Source organism: Myotis brandtii, unplaced genomic scaffold (assembly GCF_000412655.1).
Source record: "Myotis brandtii unplaced genomic scaffold, ASM41265v1 scaffold931, whole genome shotgun sequence".
In the NCBI taxonomy this organism is placed as follows: Eukaryota; Metazoa; Chordata; class Mammalia; order Chiroptera; family Vespertilionidae; genus Myotis; species Myotis brandtii.
In genome coordinates this window covers 2,420,704-2,445,101 of record NW_005371843.1, presented here as the reverse complement: position 1 = coordinate 2,445,101, position 24,398 = coordinate 2,420,704, and the positions used below count along the sequence as shown (strand labels likewise).

Here is a 24,398-nt window from a genome sequence, read left to right as displayed (position 1 = left end):
TGGGTTCTTAAACTGGACCGGAGGGCCGGAACAAAAGCATGGATGGAGTGTTTGTGTGAACTAATATAAATTCAAAGTAAACATCATTACATAAAAGGGTACGGTCTTTTTTTTTTAGTTTTATTCATTTCAAACGGGCCGGATCCGGCCCACGGGCCGTAGTTTGCCCACGGCTGGTCAAGGGCATCTAACTGAAAAGTGATGTGTGATTCTCCAACGTGCTGTCCAGCACACTTCCAGCCTCCGTGAGAAACCTCCAGTGATAAGGAACTCGCTGCTTGTAGCTGTGGGCATCACTGATTGTTAAAAGTTCTTCTTACTACCTATCAAAATCCTGACCGTCAAATGTCCAGAAACAGACCTATTTAGGCTCTAGCATCCTCCCCAAAGGAGGGAGGTCATATATTGGAAATGTCAGCTATTGGAATCGATGATTAACTACAAGTTTTGATCTTCACAAAATAGAATAATTTGCCTAGTATGTTGGCTAAGGAATCTGTTCTGTGTAAATGTGTGAATAAAGTAACATAATATAATGTAATAGCTTCACTAGGGATACAAATTTAAGGTTACTCATATGTGGAAAGTCTGAAGTCTATTTTGAGTGAAAGTTGTCAATAATAAAAAAAATAATAATAATGGAATTCTGCACAGATTCTATTCTTTATCCTCATGCAGTCAGTCTGTAGCAGGTGTGCTGGAAGTTGGAAAATGTATTCCTTTATTATTCATACATTCCAAAAACATTCACTGGGCACCAGCTGTGAGCTCAGCCCCAAAATAACAGGAATGAGAGACCTGAGTTTCTTCCCCGGAGTAGGAGCCCGGAGTCTAGTGGGAGAAATAATGATTTAAACCATTCATTATGACTCACCCAGAAGAGGATTCCCAGGGTTCTACCAGGTTTGAGCAACTGTACTTGAATTAAATCAGAAGGAATTTCCCAAGATAAATGGAACCATTACAGGCAGATATCAGCTGGTTCTCTTCATTGCTTTCTCCAGAATCCCTAGTGCCTTGATGAGTTAGGGACTTGGCTTTTTTGATTAGTCCAGACTCTGATTAGTTTCTCAAAACATTTCTCCCAGTGCTGCTGTGCAAGTAGGACAGTATCCTGAATATAGGCAGTGCTTAATAAATATGAAGTGAGGAGGAGGAGGGGAAAGAAAGGAGGAGAATGACACCTCTCCTCCCAGATATAGCCTCTGGGAATGGGATCCTTCTGTCTGTGCCAAGTAATTCCCTCTCCGTGCCTGATGTCACATGGAAATCTTGCACAGAAATTTAATCAAATCCTACCCACCCTCTTTGTTTATCACACCTTCTAGGCATCTTCTGTTGCTTATCACTCCTTGAAAGGGAACATCTTTCAATCGTAAAACCCAAGTCTGTCTTTTTTCTTTTAGATGAAATTGCTATTTTCTGGGCTCTGCTGAGGAACTGCAGCCTCACTGTTTTGATAAGAACCAAGACAATTGAGCATTGGCTAAAAATAAAATATAAAGACTTAAATCTAAGAGATCTATCCTTCCTTAACAGTTAGGATAATGAACCAAATTCCCTGTTTCAGTTATGAGGATATTTTGAGCTTATGAGACCAGGCCTGTGCTTTGACTTGCATGCATTTAACCTTAACTTGTTTTGGAGAAGTGAATGAGTTAAGTTGAGACTGAATGACCTTGGGTGTACTTGATGGAAAGGACATAGATCTATACATGTCGAGAAAGCTCTAAGGTAAAGGTTGGATATTTTTTTAACAACTTTCACAGGGTTGTGTATTGAAAGAGAATTCGACTGTGATGGGGATTTACATCTTTTGGGTACATGATATTTCTCCAATATGTGCTATTATGTAGTTCATCTTTTCCCAGAAATCCAAGACTGCTGACAGATTAAGAGGTTTAACAGTTCAGATCCTTTTGGCGTCCAGCAAATGCAATGAATATCAGAGGGGGCTTGTATTGAATATAAGAACAGATGTTGTTTCTACAGGAAGCAGCGTAGAAACTTACAGCCAGGGGCTTGCAGGAACTTTGAACAGGTTTTCTTCCATACCTTTCTTTAAATGTGACTTGGTATTTTAATAAACTTTGTATACATTCATCTTTCCCAGGGCATCATGCTTGCCCAAGTTGCCACCTGAACAAGGGGTCACTCCCAAAGCTCATCTGTTAGTCCAGTTAATGGAGGCGTCTGTACTTTTTGCTTGAGGGCGTGGAAGTTCTATTTACTTATACCTCTCTCTGTAAGACTGATTCTTGGGAAAACTCTTTGGGGCTGGTACCTGCTTCCCATTTAGATTTGAAGACTAAGCTTTTAGTGAAGAATGCCTCTGGGCAGAAGGAAAGGATTTAAGATTTGCATGTCAATGATTCTGTTTTCTTCCAGAATATGGATTTATTTACTGTGGCCAGATCTCCTTCTGTGAAGTGCCATATTGCTGTTATAGTTGTGAGGGCTAAGCTCCAGTTCCCTTGGAAAAACTGAATTCGAATTGACAGCATAAGTATGGCTCCAGCTGAAGGCTTGCGTTATGAATGGATTTTTATATGCAGGCCTCTCAAATGTAATCTGACATAGGGGGGCCCCCATCTCTGTGGTGGGCAAAAGAGAATGTTACAGAAATATCCTGGGAAAGTACGCTATGAAAATCATCTCTGCATAGCAAAAAATTAATTTCTGTTCTGGAAGGCTAAATTCGACACAGTTCCACCCCATGTGCTAGATATATATGTTTCTGGCATTGATGTCCTTCAACATACAAAAATATATGATACTAGGGATACTAATAATGAACCCCTTTCTCCAAATATAGCCCGGCCTGTGATAGATTTAGATATTCCTCCCCCTGACTCTAGCACTCTCCAGTTCTGGGGTTTCATCTTTTGAATAACAATAATAAACATTTTTGGTATAACTGCATAGGTAATAATGTAGATTATCTCTTTAAATGCTTATATAAAGTTGTTATTATTGGGAATGGACTATTATTACACACTACCACATGGGTGAATCTTAGAAATAATTATGCTGAGGAAAAGAAGCCAGAGACACACAAAAAACAATACTGTATGATTTTCTATAATGGGATGGGAATGGGTATGAAAAGGAACATGAGGGAAATATCTGGGCCAATGGAAATATTCTGGCTTAATATTCATTCATCCAAACTGACTGCATGATACACTTAAATCTGAGCACTTCACTCTATGTAAATTATGCCTAAATTTTAAAAAGTATGATTTCTATTAAAATATATAGATGAGGAGGCAGAGCTTTAGGAAGATTAAATGAATTGTCCAGCCCTGTCCAGTGTGGCTCAGTCAGTTGGCGCATTATCCCCTGCACCAAAGAGTCGTGTCTTGGGTTCCTGGTCAGGGCACATACTCAGTCTGTGGGTTGGAACCCCAGTCAGGAGACATATGGGAGGCAGCTGATTGATGTTTTTTTCTTACATTGATCTTTTTTTCTCTCTCTCTCTGTTCCTCTCTCTCTAAAATCAATTTTAAAAGTATCCTCAGGTGAGGATTTAAACAAAAAATGAATTGTCCATTGTCATGCAGTTGAAGGAGTGAGCTGTGCCTCAATGCAGATAATCCTAACTCTTAAGTCCAGGGTTTTCCACTCAAACAACTTACATTACTCTACCATGGAGTCAGTGCATCTTAAGATGTTCTCCTTCCTGGGAATGGAGATGGGTTTCTGAAAGCACATGATTGGGTACTGGGAAGAGCCTTTGCTCTTTAGCAGGAGTGAGCACCTCAGATCTGCAGCATATAAATGGTTAATGGCTAGTGCTGACATCATAATGTGGGTTCAGATTCCCACTCTGCAACTTACTATGCATGTGAAATTGGGCATGTCAACTTATCTGAGCTTCAGTGTCTTCATATGTAAAGTGGGTTATTGGGAGACATACATGTCATCATTCATAGATTGTTCATAAGTATCTATAAATTATCAATGAATGTTTCTTCTTACTATTTACACTTTTGGTTAAAGGATAAATAAATGTCCCTGGGGTATTAACATGTTTACTGTGTCATGATATGTCTTACAATGTGAAATCTTTGTCCATTACCATACCTTTCCAAGTGGCTACAGAGTTAATTTATCATCCTTTTAGAGAAATGCGCATAAAGCTAAGATTCCATTCCAGTACTTCTTTTTGTGACTTCCTTATTTTGGCAAGAGACATTGCAGAACAATTTTAAATTGTATGTATTTCATTCACTGTGTGAATAATGTCATGTATTTCTAAGTTCTGGTAGAAAATTCATTCCAAGTGCAATTTACTTATGAATCTATGATTCCATGAACTCTTGGTATGATTCACTGAAATATGTCTTAATGTTTGAAAATGATTCTAGATCTAGAAGGACTTATTTCTTGGAACTAATTAGTTCATAGCTTAATGTGGGTGAACTTACTTAAAGCAGAATGTCCATCTAAATAGTGTTGGGCATCAACCAAGGACGAGAAAGGAAGAAGAAAAGTTCTATTATTGGTTTTGTTCTGTTGGTGTGTTTTTTTGTTTTGTTTTGTTTTTGTTTTTTTGATACATGACAAACAGAATAAATTGCTTAGATGGTAAAATTTTGTTTTTCAGGTTCTGCTTCTATTATTATAACATATTAAACTACAAATATTTGATTATTATAAACCAGAGACCTCTTGAGCCTGCGCAGGTCACCGATTCTGCATGATTTGTAGGTTTATCCTAAAAGGTAATATAGTGATTCTTCCAATTCATGAATACAGAATATGTTTCCATTTCTTTGTGTCTTTTTCAATCTCTTTTAATAATGCTTTGTAGTTTTCAGTATATAGGTCCTTCACATCCTTGTTAATTCCTAGCTATTTTGTTCTTTTTGTTGCACTTGCAAAAGGAATTGGTTTTTTCCATTTTTCCCCCTGAAATTTTATTGTTAGTATATAGGAATGCAATGGATTTTTGTACTTAGAATTTGTATCTTGCAACTTTATTTGCTTATAGTTTCTTGGTGAAATCTTTAGGGTTTTCTGCAAAAAGAATCATGCCATTTGCAAAAAAAGTGACAATTTTACTTCTTCATTCCCAATTTGAATGCCTTTTATTTGTTTCTCTTGCCTGATTGCTCTGGCTAGGGCTTCCAGTACTATCCTGAATAAGAGTTGTGAGAATGGACATCCTTGTCTTGTTCCTGATCTTACAGGAAAAGCTTTCAGTTTTTCACGATTAAGTATGATATTAGCTGAGGTTTTGTCATGTGTGGCCTTTATTATGTTGAGGTACTTTCCTTCTGTACCCCTTTTATTGAGTGTTTTAATCATAAATGGATGTTGTATTTTATCAGATGGTTTTTCTGCATCTATTGTTACAATCATATGATTTTTATCTTTTATTTTGTAAATATGGTATACTGCACTAATTGATTTGTATATCTTGAACCATCATTGTGCCCCTGGAATGAATAGTTAAAATGTTCATATCACCCAACGCAACATTCAGATTTAATGCAATCCCCATCAAAATTCCAAGGACGTTTTCTTAAAGAAATGGGATCAAAAAAAAATCATCAGATTTGTATGGAACCACAAAAGATGCCAAATAGCTAAAGCAATCTTGAGGAGGGGTGAAAAACAAATTTGAAGGTATTACACTCCATGACTTCAAACTATACAACTAAGCAACAACAATAAAACAGCATAATATTGGCAGAAAAACAGACATGGTCCAATTGAACAGAATTGAGAGCCCAGAAATAAAACCACATGTATGTGGGCAAATAAAGTTTTTTTTCTTTTTATCTTCATTTGAGGATATGTTTATTGATTGAGAGAGAGGGGTGGGGAACATCCATGTGAGAGAGAAACATAGTTCCATTGCCTCTAGTCCACATACCAACCAGGGTCAAACCCACAACCTAGCTATGTGGTCCGACTGGGAGTTGAACCCACGACATGTTGGTGTACAGGATGACACTCCAACTGACTGAGCCACCCGACTACAGATTTGTATGGAACCACAAAAGATGCCAAATAGCTAAAGCAATCTTGAGGAGGGGTGAAAAACAAATTTGAAGGTATTACACTCCATGACTTCAAACTATACAACTAAGCAACAACAATAAAACAGCATAATATTGACAGAAAAACAGACATGGTCCAACTGAACAGAATTGAGAGCCCAGAAATAAAACCGCATGTATATGGGCAAATAAAGTTTTTTTCTTTTTATCTTCACTTGAGGATATGTTTATTGATTGAGGGGGTGGGGGGATGGGGAACATCCATGTGAGAGAGAAACATAGGTCCATTGCCTCTAGTCCACATACCAACCAGGGTCAAACCCACAACCTAGCTATGTGGTCCGACTGGGAGTTGAACCCACGACATGTTGGTGTACAGGATGACACTCCAACTGACTGAGCCACCCGACTAGGGTTGGGCAAATAATTTTTGACAAAAAAGTAAAAAACATACATTGGAGAAAATAAAGCCTCTTTAATAGATGGTGAGGGGAAAATTGGAAAGCCACATGCAAAAGAATGAAACTAGACTATTGTTTGTACCTATATACAAAGCATAATTTAAAATGGATCAAAGGCCTAAATATAAGACCTGAAACAATAAATTACATAGAAGAAATCATAGGTACTAAACATATGGACCTTAGTCTTAGAAATGATTTTATGAATTTGACCCCAAAAATCAGTGATAGGACTGTATTAAACTAAAAAGCTCTAACAGCAAGAGAAACCACCAACAAAACAAAAAAGGCAGCCAACCAAATGGGAGATGATATTTGCAAACAACAGCTCTGATAATGGGTTAACACCCAAAATATATAAAGAACTCATAAATATCAACACCAAACAAACCATCCAGTTTAAAAATGGGCAGAGGACACACTTCTCCCAAGAAGACATACAAATGGCCAACAGATATATGAAAATATTCTCAACTTCTCTAGCTATTAGGGAAATGCAAATCAAAATTACAATGAGAACTCTTTGTAATACTTTAAGCAATAAAACAAAATTTAAAAAAATTACAATGAGATACCACCTCATACCTGTTAGAATGTTTATTATCAACAAGACAAGTAATAAGAAGTGTTGGAGAGACTGTGGAGAAATAGAAACCCTCATCCACTGCTGGTAGGAGTGTAAATTGGTTCAGCCACTGTGGACAACAGTATGGAGGTGCCTCAAAAAATTAAGAATAGAGTCACCATATGACCCAGATACCCTCTTCCGGGTATCTCCCCTCTTCTGGGTATCTACCAAAAATTTTGAAAATATTTGTTCGTAAATATATATGCACCACTATGTTCATTGCAGCATTGTTCACAGTGGCCAAGACATGGAAACAACAGAGTGTCCTTCAAAAGACCTAAATATAAGACCTGAAACAATAAATTACATAGAAGAAATCATAGGTACTAAACGTATGGACCTTGGTCTTAGAAATGAATTTGACCCCAAAAATAAATGATAGGACTGTATTAAACTAAAAAGCTCTAACAGCAAGAGAAACCACCAACAAAACAAAAAAGGCAACCAACCAAATGGGAGATGATATTTGCAAACAACAGCTCTGATAATGGGTTAACACCCAAAATATATAAAGAACTCATAAATATCAACACCAAACAAACCATCCAGTTTAAAAATGGGCAGAGGACACACTTCTCCCAAGAAGACATACAAATGGCCAACAGATATATGAAAATATTCTCAACTTCTCTAGCTATTAGGGAAATGCAAATCAAAATTACAATGAGAACTCTTTGTAATACTTTAAGCAATAAAACAAAATTTAAAAAAATTACAATGAGATACCACCTCATACCTGTTAGAATGTTTATTATCAACAAGACAAGTAATAAGAAGTGTTGGAGAGACTGTGGAGAAATAGAAACCCTCATCCACTGCTGGTAGGAGTGTAAATTGGTTCAGCCACTGTGGACAACAGTATGGAGGTGCCTCAAAAAATTAAGAATAGAGTCACCATATGACCCAGATACCCTCTTCCGGGTATCTCCCCTCTTCTGGGTATCTACCAAAAATTTTGAAAATATTTGTTCATAAATATATATGCACCACTATGTTCACTGCAGCATTGTTCACAGTGGCCAAGACATGGAAACAACAGAGTGTCCTTCACTAAATGATTGGATAGAGAAGATATGGTACATATATACACCAGAATACTACTCAGCCATAAGAAAAGATGAAATACTGCTATTTGCAACAACATGGATGGATCTTGAGGACATTATGCTAAGTGAAATGTGGGATATAAACTGAAAGCAGCAAATGAACAAGAAAAAACTAACAAAACCATAGACACAGATAACAGTATGTTACCAGAAGGAAGGGTGGTGAGAGGATAGTAAAGGGGGTCAAATATATGATGACAGAAGAAGACTCGACTTTGGGTGGTGGACACACAGTGCAATATCCAGATGATGTATCATAGGATTGTACATTTGAAACCTATATAATTTTATTAGCCAATGTCACCCCAATGAATTTAATTTTGAAAAAAGGTAATATATTATAGATAAGCATTATCTGTTGAACAAAAAAGAAAAAAGACTGAATGCCTGGGAGTCCAGTAGAAAGTAAAGCACTTATATTTTTCCATGAGAAATACCTTGAATTCTTTGGTTCCAGACACCTGATTACATCTGCAGCTACTGTTTCCACGGCACATTTGCATAGAGGAAAGCCTGGACGTCCAGGATGATGGACAATGAGAGAGTTAAATCTGTAATTCACAGCCTGGATTTCCCATCTTGTAATACGAACCTCATGGGGCTGTTATAAGTATTAAACCAAAGAATATATGTAGAGTGTCTGGTATTGAAAAAAATGTGTACCAAAAATGGTAGCTCCTGCTGTCCTTCCTGACCAAAACAAACAGGCACAGAAGAAGGACAGAGGGAACTGGAGGGTGTGTAATACCCTAGAACCATTTAATGGGTTCCAACCTTGGTTATATTTTCTTATGTTGCAAGTCATCCATGTCTCCCACCTTCTCTGTAGACAGCCCAGAGCCAAACAAAGGGCAAAAGGTCAAGATCAAAGCTCAAAAGGGAAGCAGCTGTTGAAGGGAACAGATGACTTAACCTTCCTCCTGTTCTAAAACACTATCTGTGTTCCCTGATCTAATCTGGGAGCAGGAAAGAAGAGGAGGGAGGTTGTGGGTGATATGAAGGGAAAGCTCAAACTAAACAGGAAGCTTATTGGGTTATTCAAGAACCAATATAGTCAAACTTTTTCGAGTCAGGCCACTCTGGCTTATGCTCTGTATTCTTTCACAAATGCCTCCATGGAACTTCCTGACCTCTTAAGCCGCAGTTAATAGGGGCTAAAACATGTAATGCACAGACAGCAGGTCCTTGAATCTTGTCCTTTCATTCAATGTTGTTTCATTATAACGATGAGGAAAACAAAATTGATTCCCAGCCTGGGCTACTGTCATTGTGGTGTTGGCATGTTCTCCTCCGTGTCTATGTGTGTCTTCTCCTGGGACTTCTGTTTCCTCCCACATCCCAAGATGTGCACATGAGATGAATCGGTGGGTCTGCATTGTCCCAGTCTGCGTGAGGGTGAGTGCCCCCTGGAATGATAGGACATCCTGTACATGGTGGTGCCTGCTGTGTGCCCTGAGCTGACAGGATAGGCGCGGGCTATGACCTTGAACTGGAATAAGTAGGTTGGAAAATCATTATCTTACTTGTTTTTATTTATCTTTCTTAAATATATGTCTAGCTCACATTAATTTCAGTATTTAATATTAGAAGTGTTTTGGGTCTTTATTTTAATTATTTTTTTAAAGAATAGTTTCTTGATTTTTAAAGAGAGAGGAATGGAGAGGAAGAGAGAGAGATAGAGAAACATCAATGTGAGAGGGTATCATCACCCCTTGTCCCCCATCAGGGATTGAGCCTGAAACCCAGACTTGAGCCCCGACCAGGAATCCAACTGCAACCTTTTGGTGCACAGGACGACACCCAACCAACTGAGCCACATAGGCCAGGGCTGTTTTGGGACTTTATTTAGAAGTTTGCTGATATTTTGTGACCAGAAATAGGCTGTAAGACATTAACTCTTGTTTATGTCAATTAGCCTATGATTAAATTTCTTCTGTTATACGTCATTTTGATTAAAGTCCAAGATTCCAAGGACCCATTGGCAAAGTCAAGTGAGGACTTACTGTATTTGCTATAAATGTTCAATTTAGCAAATATTTAGACATATTTTAAAAGGCAATTTTTGCCTAAGTACCAATATGAATCTCAAAACGATCACCTGAAAATATTTTAAGGCATAGCTGCCTGCATTTAACAGAAGAATCTAAATCAGAAATGTTTTTGACTTGTGCAAAGGAGAAACTACTGGTTGTGGTAGAACACTGGAACTCAGGTATTTATTGTCAGAGACTAAACCAGAGTTTTAACAAGCCTGGAATAAACAGCCTGAAAAATATTTCCAATCCATTTTGTGATTCATGATGTTGTGTATTGACAATAGTGGTATGGTTTACTGACTCTAGGAATGAAACTCAACAGTTTTCTGTAGGCTGAAAGAGTACTTGAACTGTACCATAAAGTAAATAACACTGTTAAATACTGAATGATTTTAATAAATTTGAAGAATCTTTATATACTTTAAATTTTGTCACCCTGAGGCAGTCTGCCCAAACCCTCTTACAGAAGGTCCCCAGCTCCCCCCGAACCATCTTCTATGTATATTATTGGACTTGCTTTGCTACTATTTTGTTTAGAATTTTTGCACTTACATTTATAAATGAAATGGGCTGGCAATTTTTCTTTCTGAAATATTTCTTCTCTGGTTTTGTTATTAATGTTATATTGGCTTCATAGAATTGCGGAGGCTTTATTTTGGTCTGTTTCCTGAAATAGTTTAAAATTTGAATCATCTATTATTTGAAAATTTGGTAGATTTCACTATTAGACTCTGGTTCTGGTCTTATCTTTGTGGGAAGAATATTAACCAGTGTTTGGCTTTATTTTGGTCTGTTTCCTGAAATAGTTTAAAATAAATTTGAATCATCTATTATTTGAAAATTTGGTAGAGTTCACTATTAGACTCTGGTTCTGGTCTTTTCTTTGTGGGAAGAATATTAACGAGTGTTTCCTTTTTTTTTTTTGAAAGTTATAGGACTAGCCACACTTCCCATTTCTACTTAGGTCAGTTGTAGTAAGTTTTTTTTTTCTAGAAATTTGTGCATTTCATCTAAGTCTTCAAATTTATTATCATAATTCTGTCAAATGTTATTTTAAATCTCTTTTGTGTCTATTATTTCCTCTTCTATTTAGAATGCTGATTTCCTGTTCTCTCTTTTTACTTTATCAAACACTCCAGAGGTGGTCTATGTTTTTAGATAACCTATCCTATCTTTATATATTTCCCTTATGACAGATGTGGACTGTTTTGACAGTTCAAATTCTGATATAATCATTGCAGAGTATGTTTATTAATTTAACCCCCAATATCCATAGATTTTCCGGACATCAATAGCAACTCATTACCCATTAGCCAAAATAATTTAGCCTATGTCTCCATGTCACTTGAACCAATTGTATTGTTATAGCGGTGGTTATTCGATTTATTAGATTAGATATTAGATTTAGAACATGAGGGTTCAAATTCCAAGTATGCTTCTTACTTGAAGTAAGATATTTAAGCTCTCTGAACCTCAGTTTGCCACCTTTTTTATTATTAAACCTTCTTATGGGTCTGTTTATTATATGAAATTGTATCTGCATGCTGATGCTCACCAGCATCCCCTCCTTACCTCTTTAAAAAGCAAAACAAACAGACAAGAAAAACAAGCACCTCTGTCAACTATTCAGAGGCAACTGAAGCTTCTGGAAGTTTAGAGGAAAAACTTGTGAGGCAATATTCTCCTGGCTCTGAGAGTCAGATCCAAGAAGCCTGCTTAGGCTTCTCCTCTGTCATCCTGACCTATTTCTCACAGTTCTTGGCAGTGACTTTCCCCAAAGAGTTGTAAGCAAGGCCAAGACAACTTTGGCCTTGAGGAGAAAATCCAGTACATCTGGCGAATCCAATAGGCATAGTTCTGTGGAGGAAGATGCAATTGTGTGTGCATATGAGTGCTTGTGAGGGAGGAGGATTTGATGGGGGAAGTTAGTCTGTGACCCTGGGCCAGGGAAGTCACAAGCCAGTGCACAGACTCTCACAGGACTTTCAGTTGATGCGCAGCCTATGTCTCCATGTCACTTGAACCAATTGTATTGTTACAGCTGTGGTTATTCAATTTATTAGATTAGATATTCAATTTAGAACATGAGGGTTCAAATTCCAAGTCTGCTTCTTACTTGAAGTAAGATATTTAAGCTCTCTGAACCTCAGTTTGCCACCTTTTTTATTATTAAACCTTCTTATGGGTCTGTTTATTATATGAAATTGTATCTGCATGCTGATGCTCACCAGCATCCCCTCCTTACCTCTTTAAAAAGCAAAACAAACAGACAAGAAAAACAAGCACCTCTGTCAACTATTCAGAGGCAACTGAAGCTTCTGGAAGTTTAGAGGAAAAACTTGTGAGGCAATATTCTCCTGGCTCTGAGAGTCAGATCCAAGAAGCCTGCTTAGGCTTCTCCTCTGTCATCCTGACCTATTTCTCACAGTTCTTGGCAGTGACTTTCCCCAAAGAGTTGTAAGCAAGGCCAAGACAACTTTGGCCTTGAGGAGAAAATCCAGTACATCTGGCGAATCCAATAGGCATAGTTCTGTGGAGGAAGATGCAATTGTGTGTGCATATGAGTGCTTGTGAGGGAGGAGGATTTGATGGGGAAAGTTAGGATGTGACCCTGGGCCAGGGAAGTCACAAGCAAATGCACAGACTCTCACAGGACTTGCAGTTGATGCGAAATTCAGATGGGATGACAATAAGCATACAATGAGATTGTGCACGTGGAAGTGTTTTCAGCTGTAAAGCGCTTTCAAAATAGCGGGTATTCATAATATTGTTGAGTTTGATGGTCTTTGATGTTGCAAAGCCCCCCTCACCATCCCCTTTACCTTCAGATGCCTCATGATTGCTTTGGGTCTGTGGCATATCTGGGAGAGGGTGGGGAAAATAATCTCAGACCTGGACTGATCTGCCCTTGATAATGGTATTTTGTTTACTTTATATCTCTAGGCTTCTGCCACTGAAAAGTAACTGCAAATTTACTGAAGTTTGATTCGCAGGATGTTATTACCAAGCTACACCTGGAACAATACAGGTTTAATTTACAGAGATACCTGCAAGGAGGAAGTCAGAGCAGCACTTCCTGCTTTTGACCTAGAATCCTATTCACGTATGCTCTTCTGTCTAGGAAAGAGGATGTGAGCATCCAGACATCCTTTCTGCCCGTTACTCACTTCCTATCTTTAGATGTTAGGGTATCGCTGTTAAAATAGCTACTGTATTTTCCCAAGGAAGAGAAATTATGATTATTTGTGCTGGGGAGGGGCCTGCTGGCACATTGTTGAGGGATGGAGTCCATCACATCATTAATCCACGTCCTCTCAGCTCTTACTATTACCTGATGAATACATATTAGACTGTGTGTGCATGGCCAGATTAATTCTATGGCAACTCCCTTTCTTCCCTGGCAGATTAGAAAACCTTCAGAAGCAGGAAACTGAATGTCCAACTGATTATTCCCCCTGGAATGTCTAGTCCCACAAAGTGCACAGTGTGGCTTAATTTATGTGCAGTGAATGAATAAATGCAGTGATACTTTCAAGCCCTTATGATTTTTATAGAGTCATAAAAGAGACTGGTATCCTTGCAATACATTTTCCTCGTTTAGATTTCATAACATCGCCTGGCTGGTGTGGCTCAGTGATTGAACACGACCTATGAACCAGGGGGTCACAGTTTGATTCCAGTCAGGGCACATGCCTGGATTTCAGGCTCGATCCCCAGTAGGGGGCATGCAGGAGGCAGTCAATCAATGATTTTCTCTCGCTCCCTCTCCCTTCCTCTCTGAAATCAATAAAAAACATATAAAAAAATAAAATTACATATATGTACATGTATGTTACAATGATTTTATTTTGAATATACAATGAGAGACCTCTCTATCTTATCCCTATTATAGAGGGTGGGGCAAAGTAGGTTTACAATTGTTCTTATGGAAAATAATACAATAATAAATAATAGTACAAGACTAAATTCTGTGTTTCACGTACTTACAACTATAAACTGACTTTTGCCCCACTCTGTATTTTATCTTTTTAGTTTGGGCCTGTGTGAAACTCTTAAAGTCTTAATTCTGTCATGTATGGCATTGGTTGTTTCTCCAAGCCCCCATCTAAGTAAAAGCAACATCTTTCAGGCCTGTTTAACAATAGGCTCATCCATCACCACCTTTACCCTTTGAGAGATGCGGACCAGGAGCCTGATATATCTGACCAGTAATTGCAGCCTCCTTTTAACTGGGCTTGTCTGTTTCTTTCTATAAAGCCAAACATTCATATTTTATGTTTTATTTGTTTACAAGATGCTCAAGAGGCTTTGTGTATTTCTGCAGAGTAGAGCCATAATCAGTGAATACAAATTATAGGGGTAAAATTTGGGTGTAACATAAGAAAAGAAATAGAAGAAAAACATTTCAGACAAAATGGACTTCTTAAAAGCATGATTGCTAAAATTTTTGTGGTTGGACAGACTGGATTCAGGCATGAGCATCTGGCCGTGTGTAGAGGCAGCAGCCAGGGCACAAGAAAAGAGTGTGGTGAAGCCACCAGGCCTGGGGCTTTGGAGCTGGCTGATGGTTCAAATCCCAGCTTTGCCAATGCTACTGTGTGACCTTGAGCAAGTCACCTCATCTCTCCATGCCACGCCCCCCTTGCTTATAAGGTAGGCATAATAACATTCCTACTTTATGGAATTGCTTTTCACTGAGCCACATTCTTCAGACATTTAGAGTAGGGCTCAATATGTGGTAAGTAGTCAATAACCTCTAGTTATTATTATTGTTCTAAAGCTGGAGTTGACAAATTACAGCCACAGGTCAAATCAGACCCTCTGCTGATAACTTAAAGTGCTATTGGGATACAACCACATTGATTGGTTTATATATTGTCTGTGGCCTTATTCATGTGACAGTGGCAGAATGCAGTGGTTGCAACCGAGATCCTAAGGCCCACAAAGCCCCCAAATCTCCTACCTGGCCCTTTACAGAAAAAGCTCCAACCCCCATTGCACAGGAATTCCCGCCCCCTCATCTGTTCCTTCTTTGTCTTGAAACCTTGGACAAGCGACAGATGCTCTGACCTCTGCTACTTCAGTTCTGAGACTCCTCTTCCCAAAGAAGAGATATGCAAAGAATTGGATCTTGGAAAGCCTATTAACCTTGTTATTCATTTTCTCAACAAGTCCATGTTTTATAGCCAGACGTTTGTCTTAATTGATGTGGTATAGAGGTGAATATCAATTTTTTTGTTTTGTTTTTCCAACGCTAATGAGCATTCCCCACGTGCTAGACTCCGTTCTAAGCCCTTTGTATGTATTAGCTCATTAAATTCTTACAGTAACTCTCTGAGGTAGGAACTACTATTTATCTCCATTTTTACTGATGGAGAAATGGAGACATTGAGAAGTTAAGGAAATTTAACCTCACAGTTAACTAACTGCCACAGTTGGCAAAGTCAAGATCTGAAACTAAGGGGTGTGGCTCCAGAGTCTAGCGTTTTAACTTCTGTAAAGGAGACCCTCAACTTTGAGGATGTTATGATTCCACCAGAGACACCTATGTGCAAATGGGTACCCACACATCTTAAATGCGTGCAAGTTGATCAGCACAGGGCCTTGCATGGCATGAGCCAGCACCATCAGATTTATGTCCTGATGCAGTTGATATCAGTGGAGGTGGTCACGAACCTGAAGGGAGGCATGCCTGGAGGACTTCAAGAAGGAGGTCTTACCTGAATTGAGACTTACAGGGTGTAGAGAAGAATTTTCTAGAAAGATTCCCATGCAAAGGAAATTGCATGTGCAAGAAGCAGAGGCAGAAAGAACATGGCATGTTCAGAGAATTAAACAGTATTTCTCTCTGGCTGGCATGAGGACTATGGTGACTAAGGTAGTTAGCTGAGATGAGGACAGGAGTTGGACAGAGGCCAGATTGTGAATGGCTCTGCGTGAACTGGGACAGAGCCAAGTCCTCTGGTGTGTCTCTTTAGGGACAGTGTCCTGTATTTGTCTATTTGTTTAATGTCCATCTCCCACCCCCCCCTCAATATGCACATGTACTAACATGTAAGCACCTTGGGCTAGGCACCAGTCTGTCATGCTCACTGGGGTAACCTAACACTCAGGGCCCTGCCTATAGTAGGAATTCATTAAACATTTGTTGAATTAATGTAACTAAACCAATCCCTTACTTCTGGGTGGTTGTAAGTCTCATAAGATACTTTCCCTGGGTCTAGCTGGCATCTCTGGAGACAACGGTCTTACTTAGCTGAAGGATCAAGGCAGGTCTCATTGAATGACTGCACTATCTGAAGTAGGGCAATTGTGAGATAGTTATTTACTTGGAGGCCAAAGGTTGCTCTACAATTCATATCCAGTTGGTTCTACTCCTGACTCCACATATTGAGACTCAGCATCCTTACCCATGATGCCCTTATGACCTCATGAGAGCCCTTTGGTCCTTCAAACGTCTTTTAAAATCCTACCATCAAGAACCCACCTGGTGGAATGGAAGAGGACTAAATAGTGGTAAGTGGATGAAAACAAAGATTCTTTTAGACAACTCTGCCAAACCAAAGGACAAGTAAGTTGAGTACATCTTCCCAGCTAGTAGGCTTGTTTTCATATTTATCAGGTGTCTGTAGGGTTTGGGAAAAAGTCAGAAGACACATCTGCCTCAGGCCTAAGAATTCGGCACACATTTTGACAGGGCTATTTGTTGATGCTGACACCACCAGTAAGATGAGATTCTTTTTTTTTTTAATGTCTTCCCAAAGAATCATAGACTGTTTGAAGGGTAAGGACCTTATTTCCCTCTCTTGACAGGGGAGGAGAATGAGGTCGGAGTGGTGCAGTGACTTGCCCAGGGCTGGAGAGCGAGTTAGCAGCAGGCTGGAACTGTGATCCAGGTCCCCAACTCCCAGGGCCAATTCTCTTCCCACCTCCCCACTCAGCCTCCTGAAGGATTAGCTGTAGCTTCTGAGAAGCTTGTATTACCACTTTCATCATTTCTTGGTCTTTTTGGAAATATTGATGATCTCCCTCTGCATCTTTCCTCTCTAAGATGACCTAGGAAATGTCATTAAGGGAAAGTCTTAGATTGCATTTTGGCAGCAAATCCCACAGTCACAGAGCTGTGTCCCCAGCTTGAAAGTTCCACTCAAGGTCTAAATCTGCTGAAGGTTGATTTCTTGCCTCCAGCTTTTCCCTTAATCACATTAGGAAATATACATTTTGTGTTCACATCCTGTACAGTAATAAAATATTTCTTTTCCTTCCTGTGATCTGGAAATCCCCCCCTTTTTTTGTTATTTTTTAAGAAGAAACCTTGCATATATCAGAGGGACTTTCTGGCTCCTCAGAAACCTGTCTGGTAGGAGAGTTGATTGGATTTGCCTAAAGCATTTCCTCATTAGTAGCCTGTGTGTGTTTTCCTTTCAAATGTCACCTGGCTGGCCCAACAAAGATCTAATTGTTGTAACTTGGGGTCTCTGCAAACTTGGGCTTTACTGAATGTTCTTTTGAAATCTTCACAACTGCCCATCCTTCAGATAAAAAACTGGAAACATATTGAAAGTGACCTGGTGTATTATTGGTTTGAAGACCACTTCTTACTGCTCTCCTCCCCTTTCTTTTACAACTGAAGATTGGAATTTTAATTGCTCAACCACAGTTTTTAATTCATGATGCCCAGAAAGGGCATGGGTTATTAATTACTTCTGATTATGAGGCACCTCGAACCCGGGCCTGGCTGCTTCTTGATGGGTTTAAACCGCTCTTCGCCTGACATGACTGTCTGTATGCACATGGAGGTGCAATTATGCAGACACTAGCTCTTCAGTTCTGCCAGGTCAAACTATCATGAATACATATTATAGTATCTTAAAAGGGATTTATTGAAATGCCATAGTTTAATAGTTCAAGCTTACAAAATTAAGCTCTCTTATGCTACAGGCAATAGCCTCTTAATTGGATGTTTTCTCCTAGTACATAAAAACATTGGCTTAAATACACACACACACACACACACACACACACACACACACACACATCCAATTAATTTTTCTTAAGTGTGAGAAAGTTTTTCTTCACGGTTAAAAGTAGGACTCTGGAGCCAGGTTGCCTGGATTTGACTCATGCACCTGCTACTTTCTAGCTCTGTAACTTGGGCACATGATTTAGTCCCTTTCGTAGTGTCTTTGGTAAAATGCAGATGATTGCAATGTACCACTGGTGGTTCTGAGTATCAAGTGAGTTAACAAAGTTCATGGAACCTAGTCATTGTGCTTTTTACTAATTGCTCCAATGTATTTACTTGTATTTATGTGTTATAACATCTAGTGTGTTAAGCTGATGAAATTAGGGATGTCTCCCTGTGTCAAAACCTGAGAGTTGTCCCCTAATATCGATTCTCTTCTTCTTTTACAGTAATCATTTCCCTTCCCCACCAATTTTAAACCGGTTTGGCAAAGGACTGTCCAGAGTTAAAATTTCTGTTCCATGTAGAAGTAGCCATGTGCCTACATTCTGGTCAGTGGGTTGGTGTAGCAACTTCAGAAAAAATGGCTTTAAAGGAGGAAGGATTGTGTGTCCTTCATGTCTTCCTTCTTTCTATTGATGGGAATTTGATTGTGATGGCTGGAACCCAAGCAGCCTTCTTGGACCATCTGATGGCAGGTTAGGCTTGCAGGGCATGAAGGGAGCAGAAATCTGAGGCCCTGACCACTTCAGAGAGTAGAGTTCCCCTAGCTGCCTTTTTCTTTTACAGTAGACTTTTGGTAAAAGAAACAAAAACCTCTATATTATTTAATACACTGTAATTTGGGGCACCTATTGCAATCAAATCTAGTCTTGGGTAACACCTTACCCTCCCTGACTTAGATCACACTCTCAGTATTTTGATATTCTATTTGGTTCTTTACCAATCTGTTAGGTCACTTTAAAAAAAGAATCTCTAGATGATTCTCTTGAGCTTTCAGTTGTTTCTTCACACATAGTAAATATACTTGTGGCTTTGTAGTCTGTGTGGGACTGCTATTGCTACCAGTATTTTTACTAATTCTTGTTCATGGAAACTTATTTCCTTTTGTGCGACAATTTCTTCAATTTTATGCTGCTCATTGCCCTTGAAAATGATTCATAGGGACTCTTGGAAGCCTAGGATTAAATTGCCTTCCTCCAGAAAAGGTTGCATTTGATTACCAGGCCCATAGGCTTGTCCATCTTGGAACCTCCTAAAACTAAGGTCTAGATTTAATGAAAGAATAAGTCTACCCACTTCCCTTCCTCCTTTTCTAGGATTAACCTTCTTTTAATCTGAGACCATTTCTTATCATGTCTCATGGACAGCACAGTCCTCAGCACATGAAAATTCACTAGTGAATTTTGGCTGAATGAATGAATCTTTAAATTATCATGCCTACTTTGTTAACTTATTTTCTCTGTCTTTATTTTCAGTTGGTAGTTGAATATCATTTCCAATGGGGTGTCCTTTCTTACTAAGTCTTCTCTCCTTTAAAACTCCCCCAAGTTGTGTGCCACATAGGGAGTGGCTACTTGGTGAATAATTGCTTCCCGGCTAAGATTGCCTTTTTCCATGCCTCTGCCCATGAATGGATCAAGCCACACATTTCTGGAATTCCTCACACCTTATATATTGCTCAGGTTATCTCTGGCAGTAATCCCCAATGGCTCAGTAACTGGTAGATCTACCTCTAATTTGTTCTCCCCTCTAGTACACCCAATCTCACACTTCAAGAGTTCTCTCTAAAGCTGACTTCTCACTCTGTCATTTTCTTGCTTGTAGACCATCATGGCTATTACCACTGCCTATAGAATAAAATCCAAACCTATTAGCTTCTCATTTTGCATCCTTCATCTAAGTGGGCTAGCCAGATTCCATGAAAGAATATGATCTCTGGGAAATCAAACCCCAGTTTCACCACTTACTAGCCACATGACTCCACAAAAGCTAACTTCTGAGCATTGGTGTGCTGATGTGTGAAATAATATTAGTTTTGCAAAGGATAACCTATGTGAAACTCCTAGTGCCCACCACAATTAAAGTAGCTCTATAAGACATTTCCTTCTTGCAGGATCTGAAGGGGATAGCAATGTAATCTCTTGTTGCTTGTGGATAAGTGGATACTCAATAAATGAAGGATGCCTTGCCCATTTTCTCTCTGGACCTAGTTTTCTTATATATACAGTGGGGCTTTAAATGGTTATTTTGAAGCTTAAATGTGGAAAGTGGAGGAAAGCACTGGGTTCCATACTTGGCACATCACTAGGTTTATGACAAATGTTCCTTCTTTAGCCCTCTTCCAAATTGAGGTCCAACTTTCCTTTCCTAGGGAATTGCAATAAAAATGATAAACCAGAGTACATTATATTAAAGGATTGCAATTCTTTGTGTGTTTTTTAAAATTTATTTTTTTTTTTAAATTTTGGATTGTGATTCTTATCTCTACTTTTTAAAGTCCTAGCTTCCCTCTAAGGCAGTGATGGCGAATTTGAGCTCGTCGGCGTGTCAGCATTTTGAAAAACCCGAACTTAACTCTGGTGCCGTGTCACATATAGAAATTTTTTGATCTTTGCCATCATAGTAAAACAAAGACTTATATTTTGGATATTTATTTTATATATTTAAATGCCATTTAACAAAGAAAAATCAACCAAAAAAATGAGTTCGCGTGTCACCTCTGACACGCGTGTCATAGGTTCGCCATCACTGCTCTAAGGCCAACTTGAAATACCACCCACTCCGTGAAGCATCCTGGAATCTCACTTTCACAACACATGCCCCCTGCTTCAGCCAGAAGGATGATAATACAAGCAAAGGATACTCTCCAAACGATCTCAGCTGGTTCTTGAATCCCCTATATGTCAACAAGTATAGCTCTACAATATACAAAGCTAAACAGTGTTTTAGCTTCTACTAAGCTATTTTTAGACATGGAAAATTCAGTATCTTCAAAACAGATCTATTTATTTCCATTTTAGACAACTTAAATCTGTCCCCCTAAATTTTCAACATGTGCTCTTAGGTATGTCTGTGTTTCTCTTTAAATATATTACAAAGAAACAAATAATATTCCTTAAAATACAGTGGCCAGGAATCACCTTTCTTCTTCTGTAACTGCATCCTGTGCTAACAAGTTCTCGGCAACCCCGAAATTGTATTTTCAAATACGTGTTGGTGCTAAGTGACATCTCCTCTGTCTTGAGTTAATATAGCTGTTTTTAATACCTAGGATAGGTTCTCCCAATATAGATCCATACTGCATGCCTGTGGGCACGTTTGGTCTGCTTATAAATTGTCATGAACCTAATCTGTTACTAGTGCTCCTCGATCCATTTTTCTCATGAGTTCTTCAAAGGTACTTTATTCCTGTATAAAACATGTGCCATAGTTTATATACTTGGCTTATGTCACGATGTCATAGGTGGGACTCCCTAGAAGCAGTGTCTCCGTCCGAGGGGTTGGGCAGCAGCCCTAGTGTCTCCAAAGCAGGGAGGCTTCTGTTGGGCCAGGAGCAGTCCTCCAGAGCAGGGGACAGCTATGAGTTGGTCTCAGCCAACACACAGCCCCACTGGTAAAGGATCGGATGGGACATCAACAGCAACAACTACAGTCACCCATGACTTTGTAATTCCTGAGTATGGAATCTATGTGTTTTGTGTTTCTGCCATGTTTATAAACCTGGCTCTATGTCTTTATTTACTTATTTTTTACTATGTTTTATTGATTTCAGAGAGAGGAAGGGAGAGGGAGAGATAGAAACATTAATGATGAGAGAGAATCATTGATCGGCTGCCTCCTGTATGCCCTCTACTGGGGATGGAGCCCACAACCCAGGCATGTGCCCTGACCCAGAATCAAACCATGACCTCTTGGTTTATGGGTGGATGCTCAACCACTGAGCCACACTGGCCAAGCCTGGCTCTATGTCTTGCACAGTGAAGGTACTAGTTTCTAGAATTGAATCATCTAAGGTCTAGAGGAAATGCCCCCTATTTTGCACCCATTCCAATCCACTGCCATCCTATATTATAAAAGCCTAATATGCAAATTTTCCCCTCAACCAGGAGTTCACCTGGAAGTTTGACCAGGGGCGGGGCCAGCAACTGTGGCAGCAGCAGGCGGCCAGGGGAAGGGAGGCACCCCTGGCTGGCAGCTGCTAGGGACCTTACCTGTGCATGAATTTTGTGTACTGGGCCTCTAGCTTGTAATAATTAGTCAAGTCCTCCCCACACAGCAGAGAACCAGACCATGAGCCATAGAAGGAAGTTTATGCCGCATGTTCTAAGAATCTAGTTGCCCTGTCAACTTAGACGGTGCTTAAATTCAGAATAGGCAAGTAACTTCTTAAGGCCAAGAAAACATCAAAAAGCAGAATTTAAGTCTGTTTAACTCTTAAACTGTTTTTGTTTCTTTAAATTTTGTAAAGTAATAGATGCATATGTCTAAACATGAAAATGTACAAAGGGTAATAAAGGAATAGTACTAGTAAAGGCCTGTTTCTCCAGCATCTTGACTTTTATTTCCCCTCCCGAGAGCTAACTACAGTTAACATTTTCTTGTGTTTCTATCCAGAAATAGTTGTAGACATACAAGCATATATATTTATGACTTTATACATAAAATGATTACAATACATGTTCTGCTCTCTACTTGTTTAAAACTAATAATAGATCTTACTGATCTTTTTGTTGTTGTTATTATTCCTCACTCGAGGATATTTTCCCATTGATTTTTAGAGAAAGTGGAAGCAAGGGGAAGAGAGAGAAACATTAATGTGAGAGAGATACATCGATTGGTTGCCACTCACATGCACCCCGACTAGAGCCAGGGATCAAACCAGCAACCGAGGTATGTTCCCTTGATGGGAATCGAACCCAGGACCCTTCAGTCTAAGGGCCAATGGTCTGTCCACTGAGCCAAACTGGCTAGGGCCTTACAGGTCTTTCTATATCAACATCTCTATTATCTCATTTTTAAAATATGAATGTCTTCCAATTTATTTAATCTGTCCTTTTTTAACATTTAGGTTGTTCCTGTTTTCAGCTCTTACATCTAATATTTTTGCTATTATAGATTTTTGCCAATAGAAAATAAGTGTTCTGTGCAATTTTTTTACACATATGTTCTTAGCACTATCTATTAACTTGACAAAGCCTGTTGTTTCTCAACAGAAAAATGATGACATGGACAGTGAATGTGGCTACCCAGAGTCCCTGTGTCTAAGTTATGCTTTCTCATTCTCTGCCCATTTGTTTTTCAGCCCATTTCCCAGAATGCAACTTATAGTCAGAAAAGATAGAAGCTGCCCTAGTTGAAAAAAGCTGAAAGTAATTCTCACGTTCTAAAAACCACGTTGGTATATAAATTCAATAACAGGGTAACTATTATGTGAGGAACAGTTCTGAATCTTGTTTAGAATTTAAGAGGTCCAGTATGAAGAGCTTGTCTAATGCAAGTTTCAAACATTCAATCAGATTTTCCACACATTCCACCCTGCTGTACTTAAAAGAGCTTCTTGTCTTTGTTTGCTTGCAGTGAAGTACATGAGAGAAGCCACACCCTACGTGAAGAAAGGCTCCCCTGTGTCGGAGATTGGATGGGAAACGCCTCCGCCCGAATCCCCGCGGTTAGGGAGTGGCTCCTCGGACCCTCTGGCATCGTCCTCGCAGCCCTTCTCCTTCCACAGAGACCGGAAGAGCATCCCCCTCAGGATGTGCTACGTCACTCGGAGTATGGCCCTGGCCGACCCAGAGAACAGGTAAAGAGGACCAAAGCTCTCAGCAGCTTTTCGGCCGCTGACGTTTCGTGCGGTCCCTTGCCAGGGCTGTGCTCCTGTTCTGAAAGCGCTCCGTGTTCCCAAAGAACAGCCTGGAAGGGCAATGCTGAGACAACGTGTGTGTTCAAGCCAGGCCTCCCTCCCTCTCAGGGTCCATCCTTCCTCCTCCTTTCTTTCATCCTCATGAAGAATAGGCACCCTGAGTTCTGGTTGTGGAAAGAGATGAAGAATTGGAGGTGTATTCCTAAGTGTCTTCTCTGGGTCTGCCACAGTCAGCTTATGGGACTTAGGGCAAGTTTCTCAAACCACTAAACCTCCACTTTGTTATCTATAAAATGGGAATAATTGAGATATACACCTCACTGGGCT

At 39.4% G+C, this 24,398-nt stretch overlaps 1 protein-coding gene across 1 annotated transcript in view; it reads left to right on the top strand.

Annotated features, from left to right (window-relative positions):
- SNTB1 (syntrophin, beta 1 (dystrophin-associated protein A1, 59kDa, basic component 1)) overlaps window positions 1–24,398 on the top strand; it is a gene marked incomplete at its 5' end in the record, with an annotated part of 197,402 nt that overhangs the window by 76,665 nt on the left and 96,339 nt on the right. Inside the window, one exon of the mRNA XM_014533034.1 lies at window positions 23,789–24,011. Within this exon, the coding sequence (XP_014388520.1) occupies window positions 23,789–24,011 (223 nt within the window). The remainder of the gene's footprint in view (window positions 1–23,788; window positions 24,012–24,398) is intronic.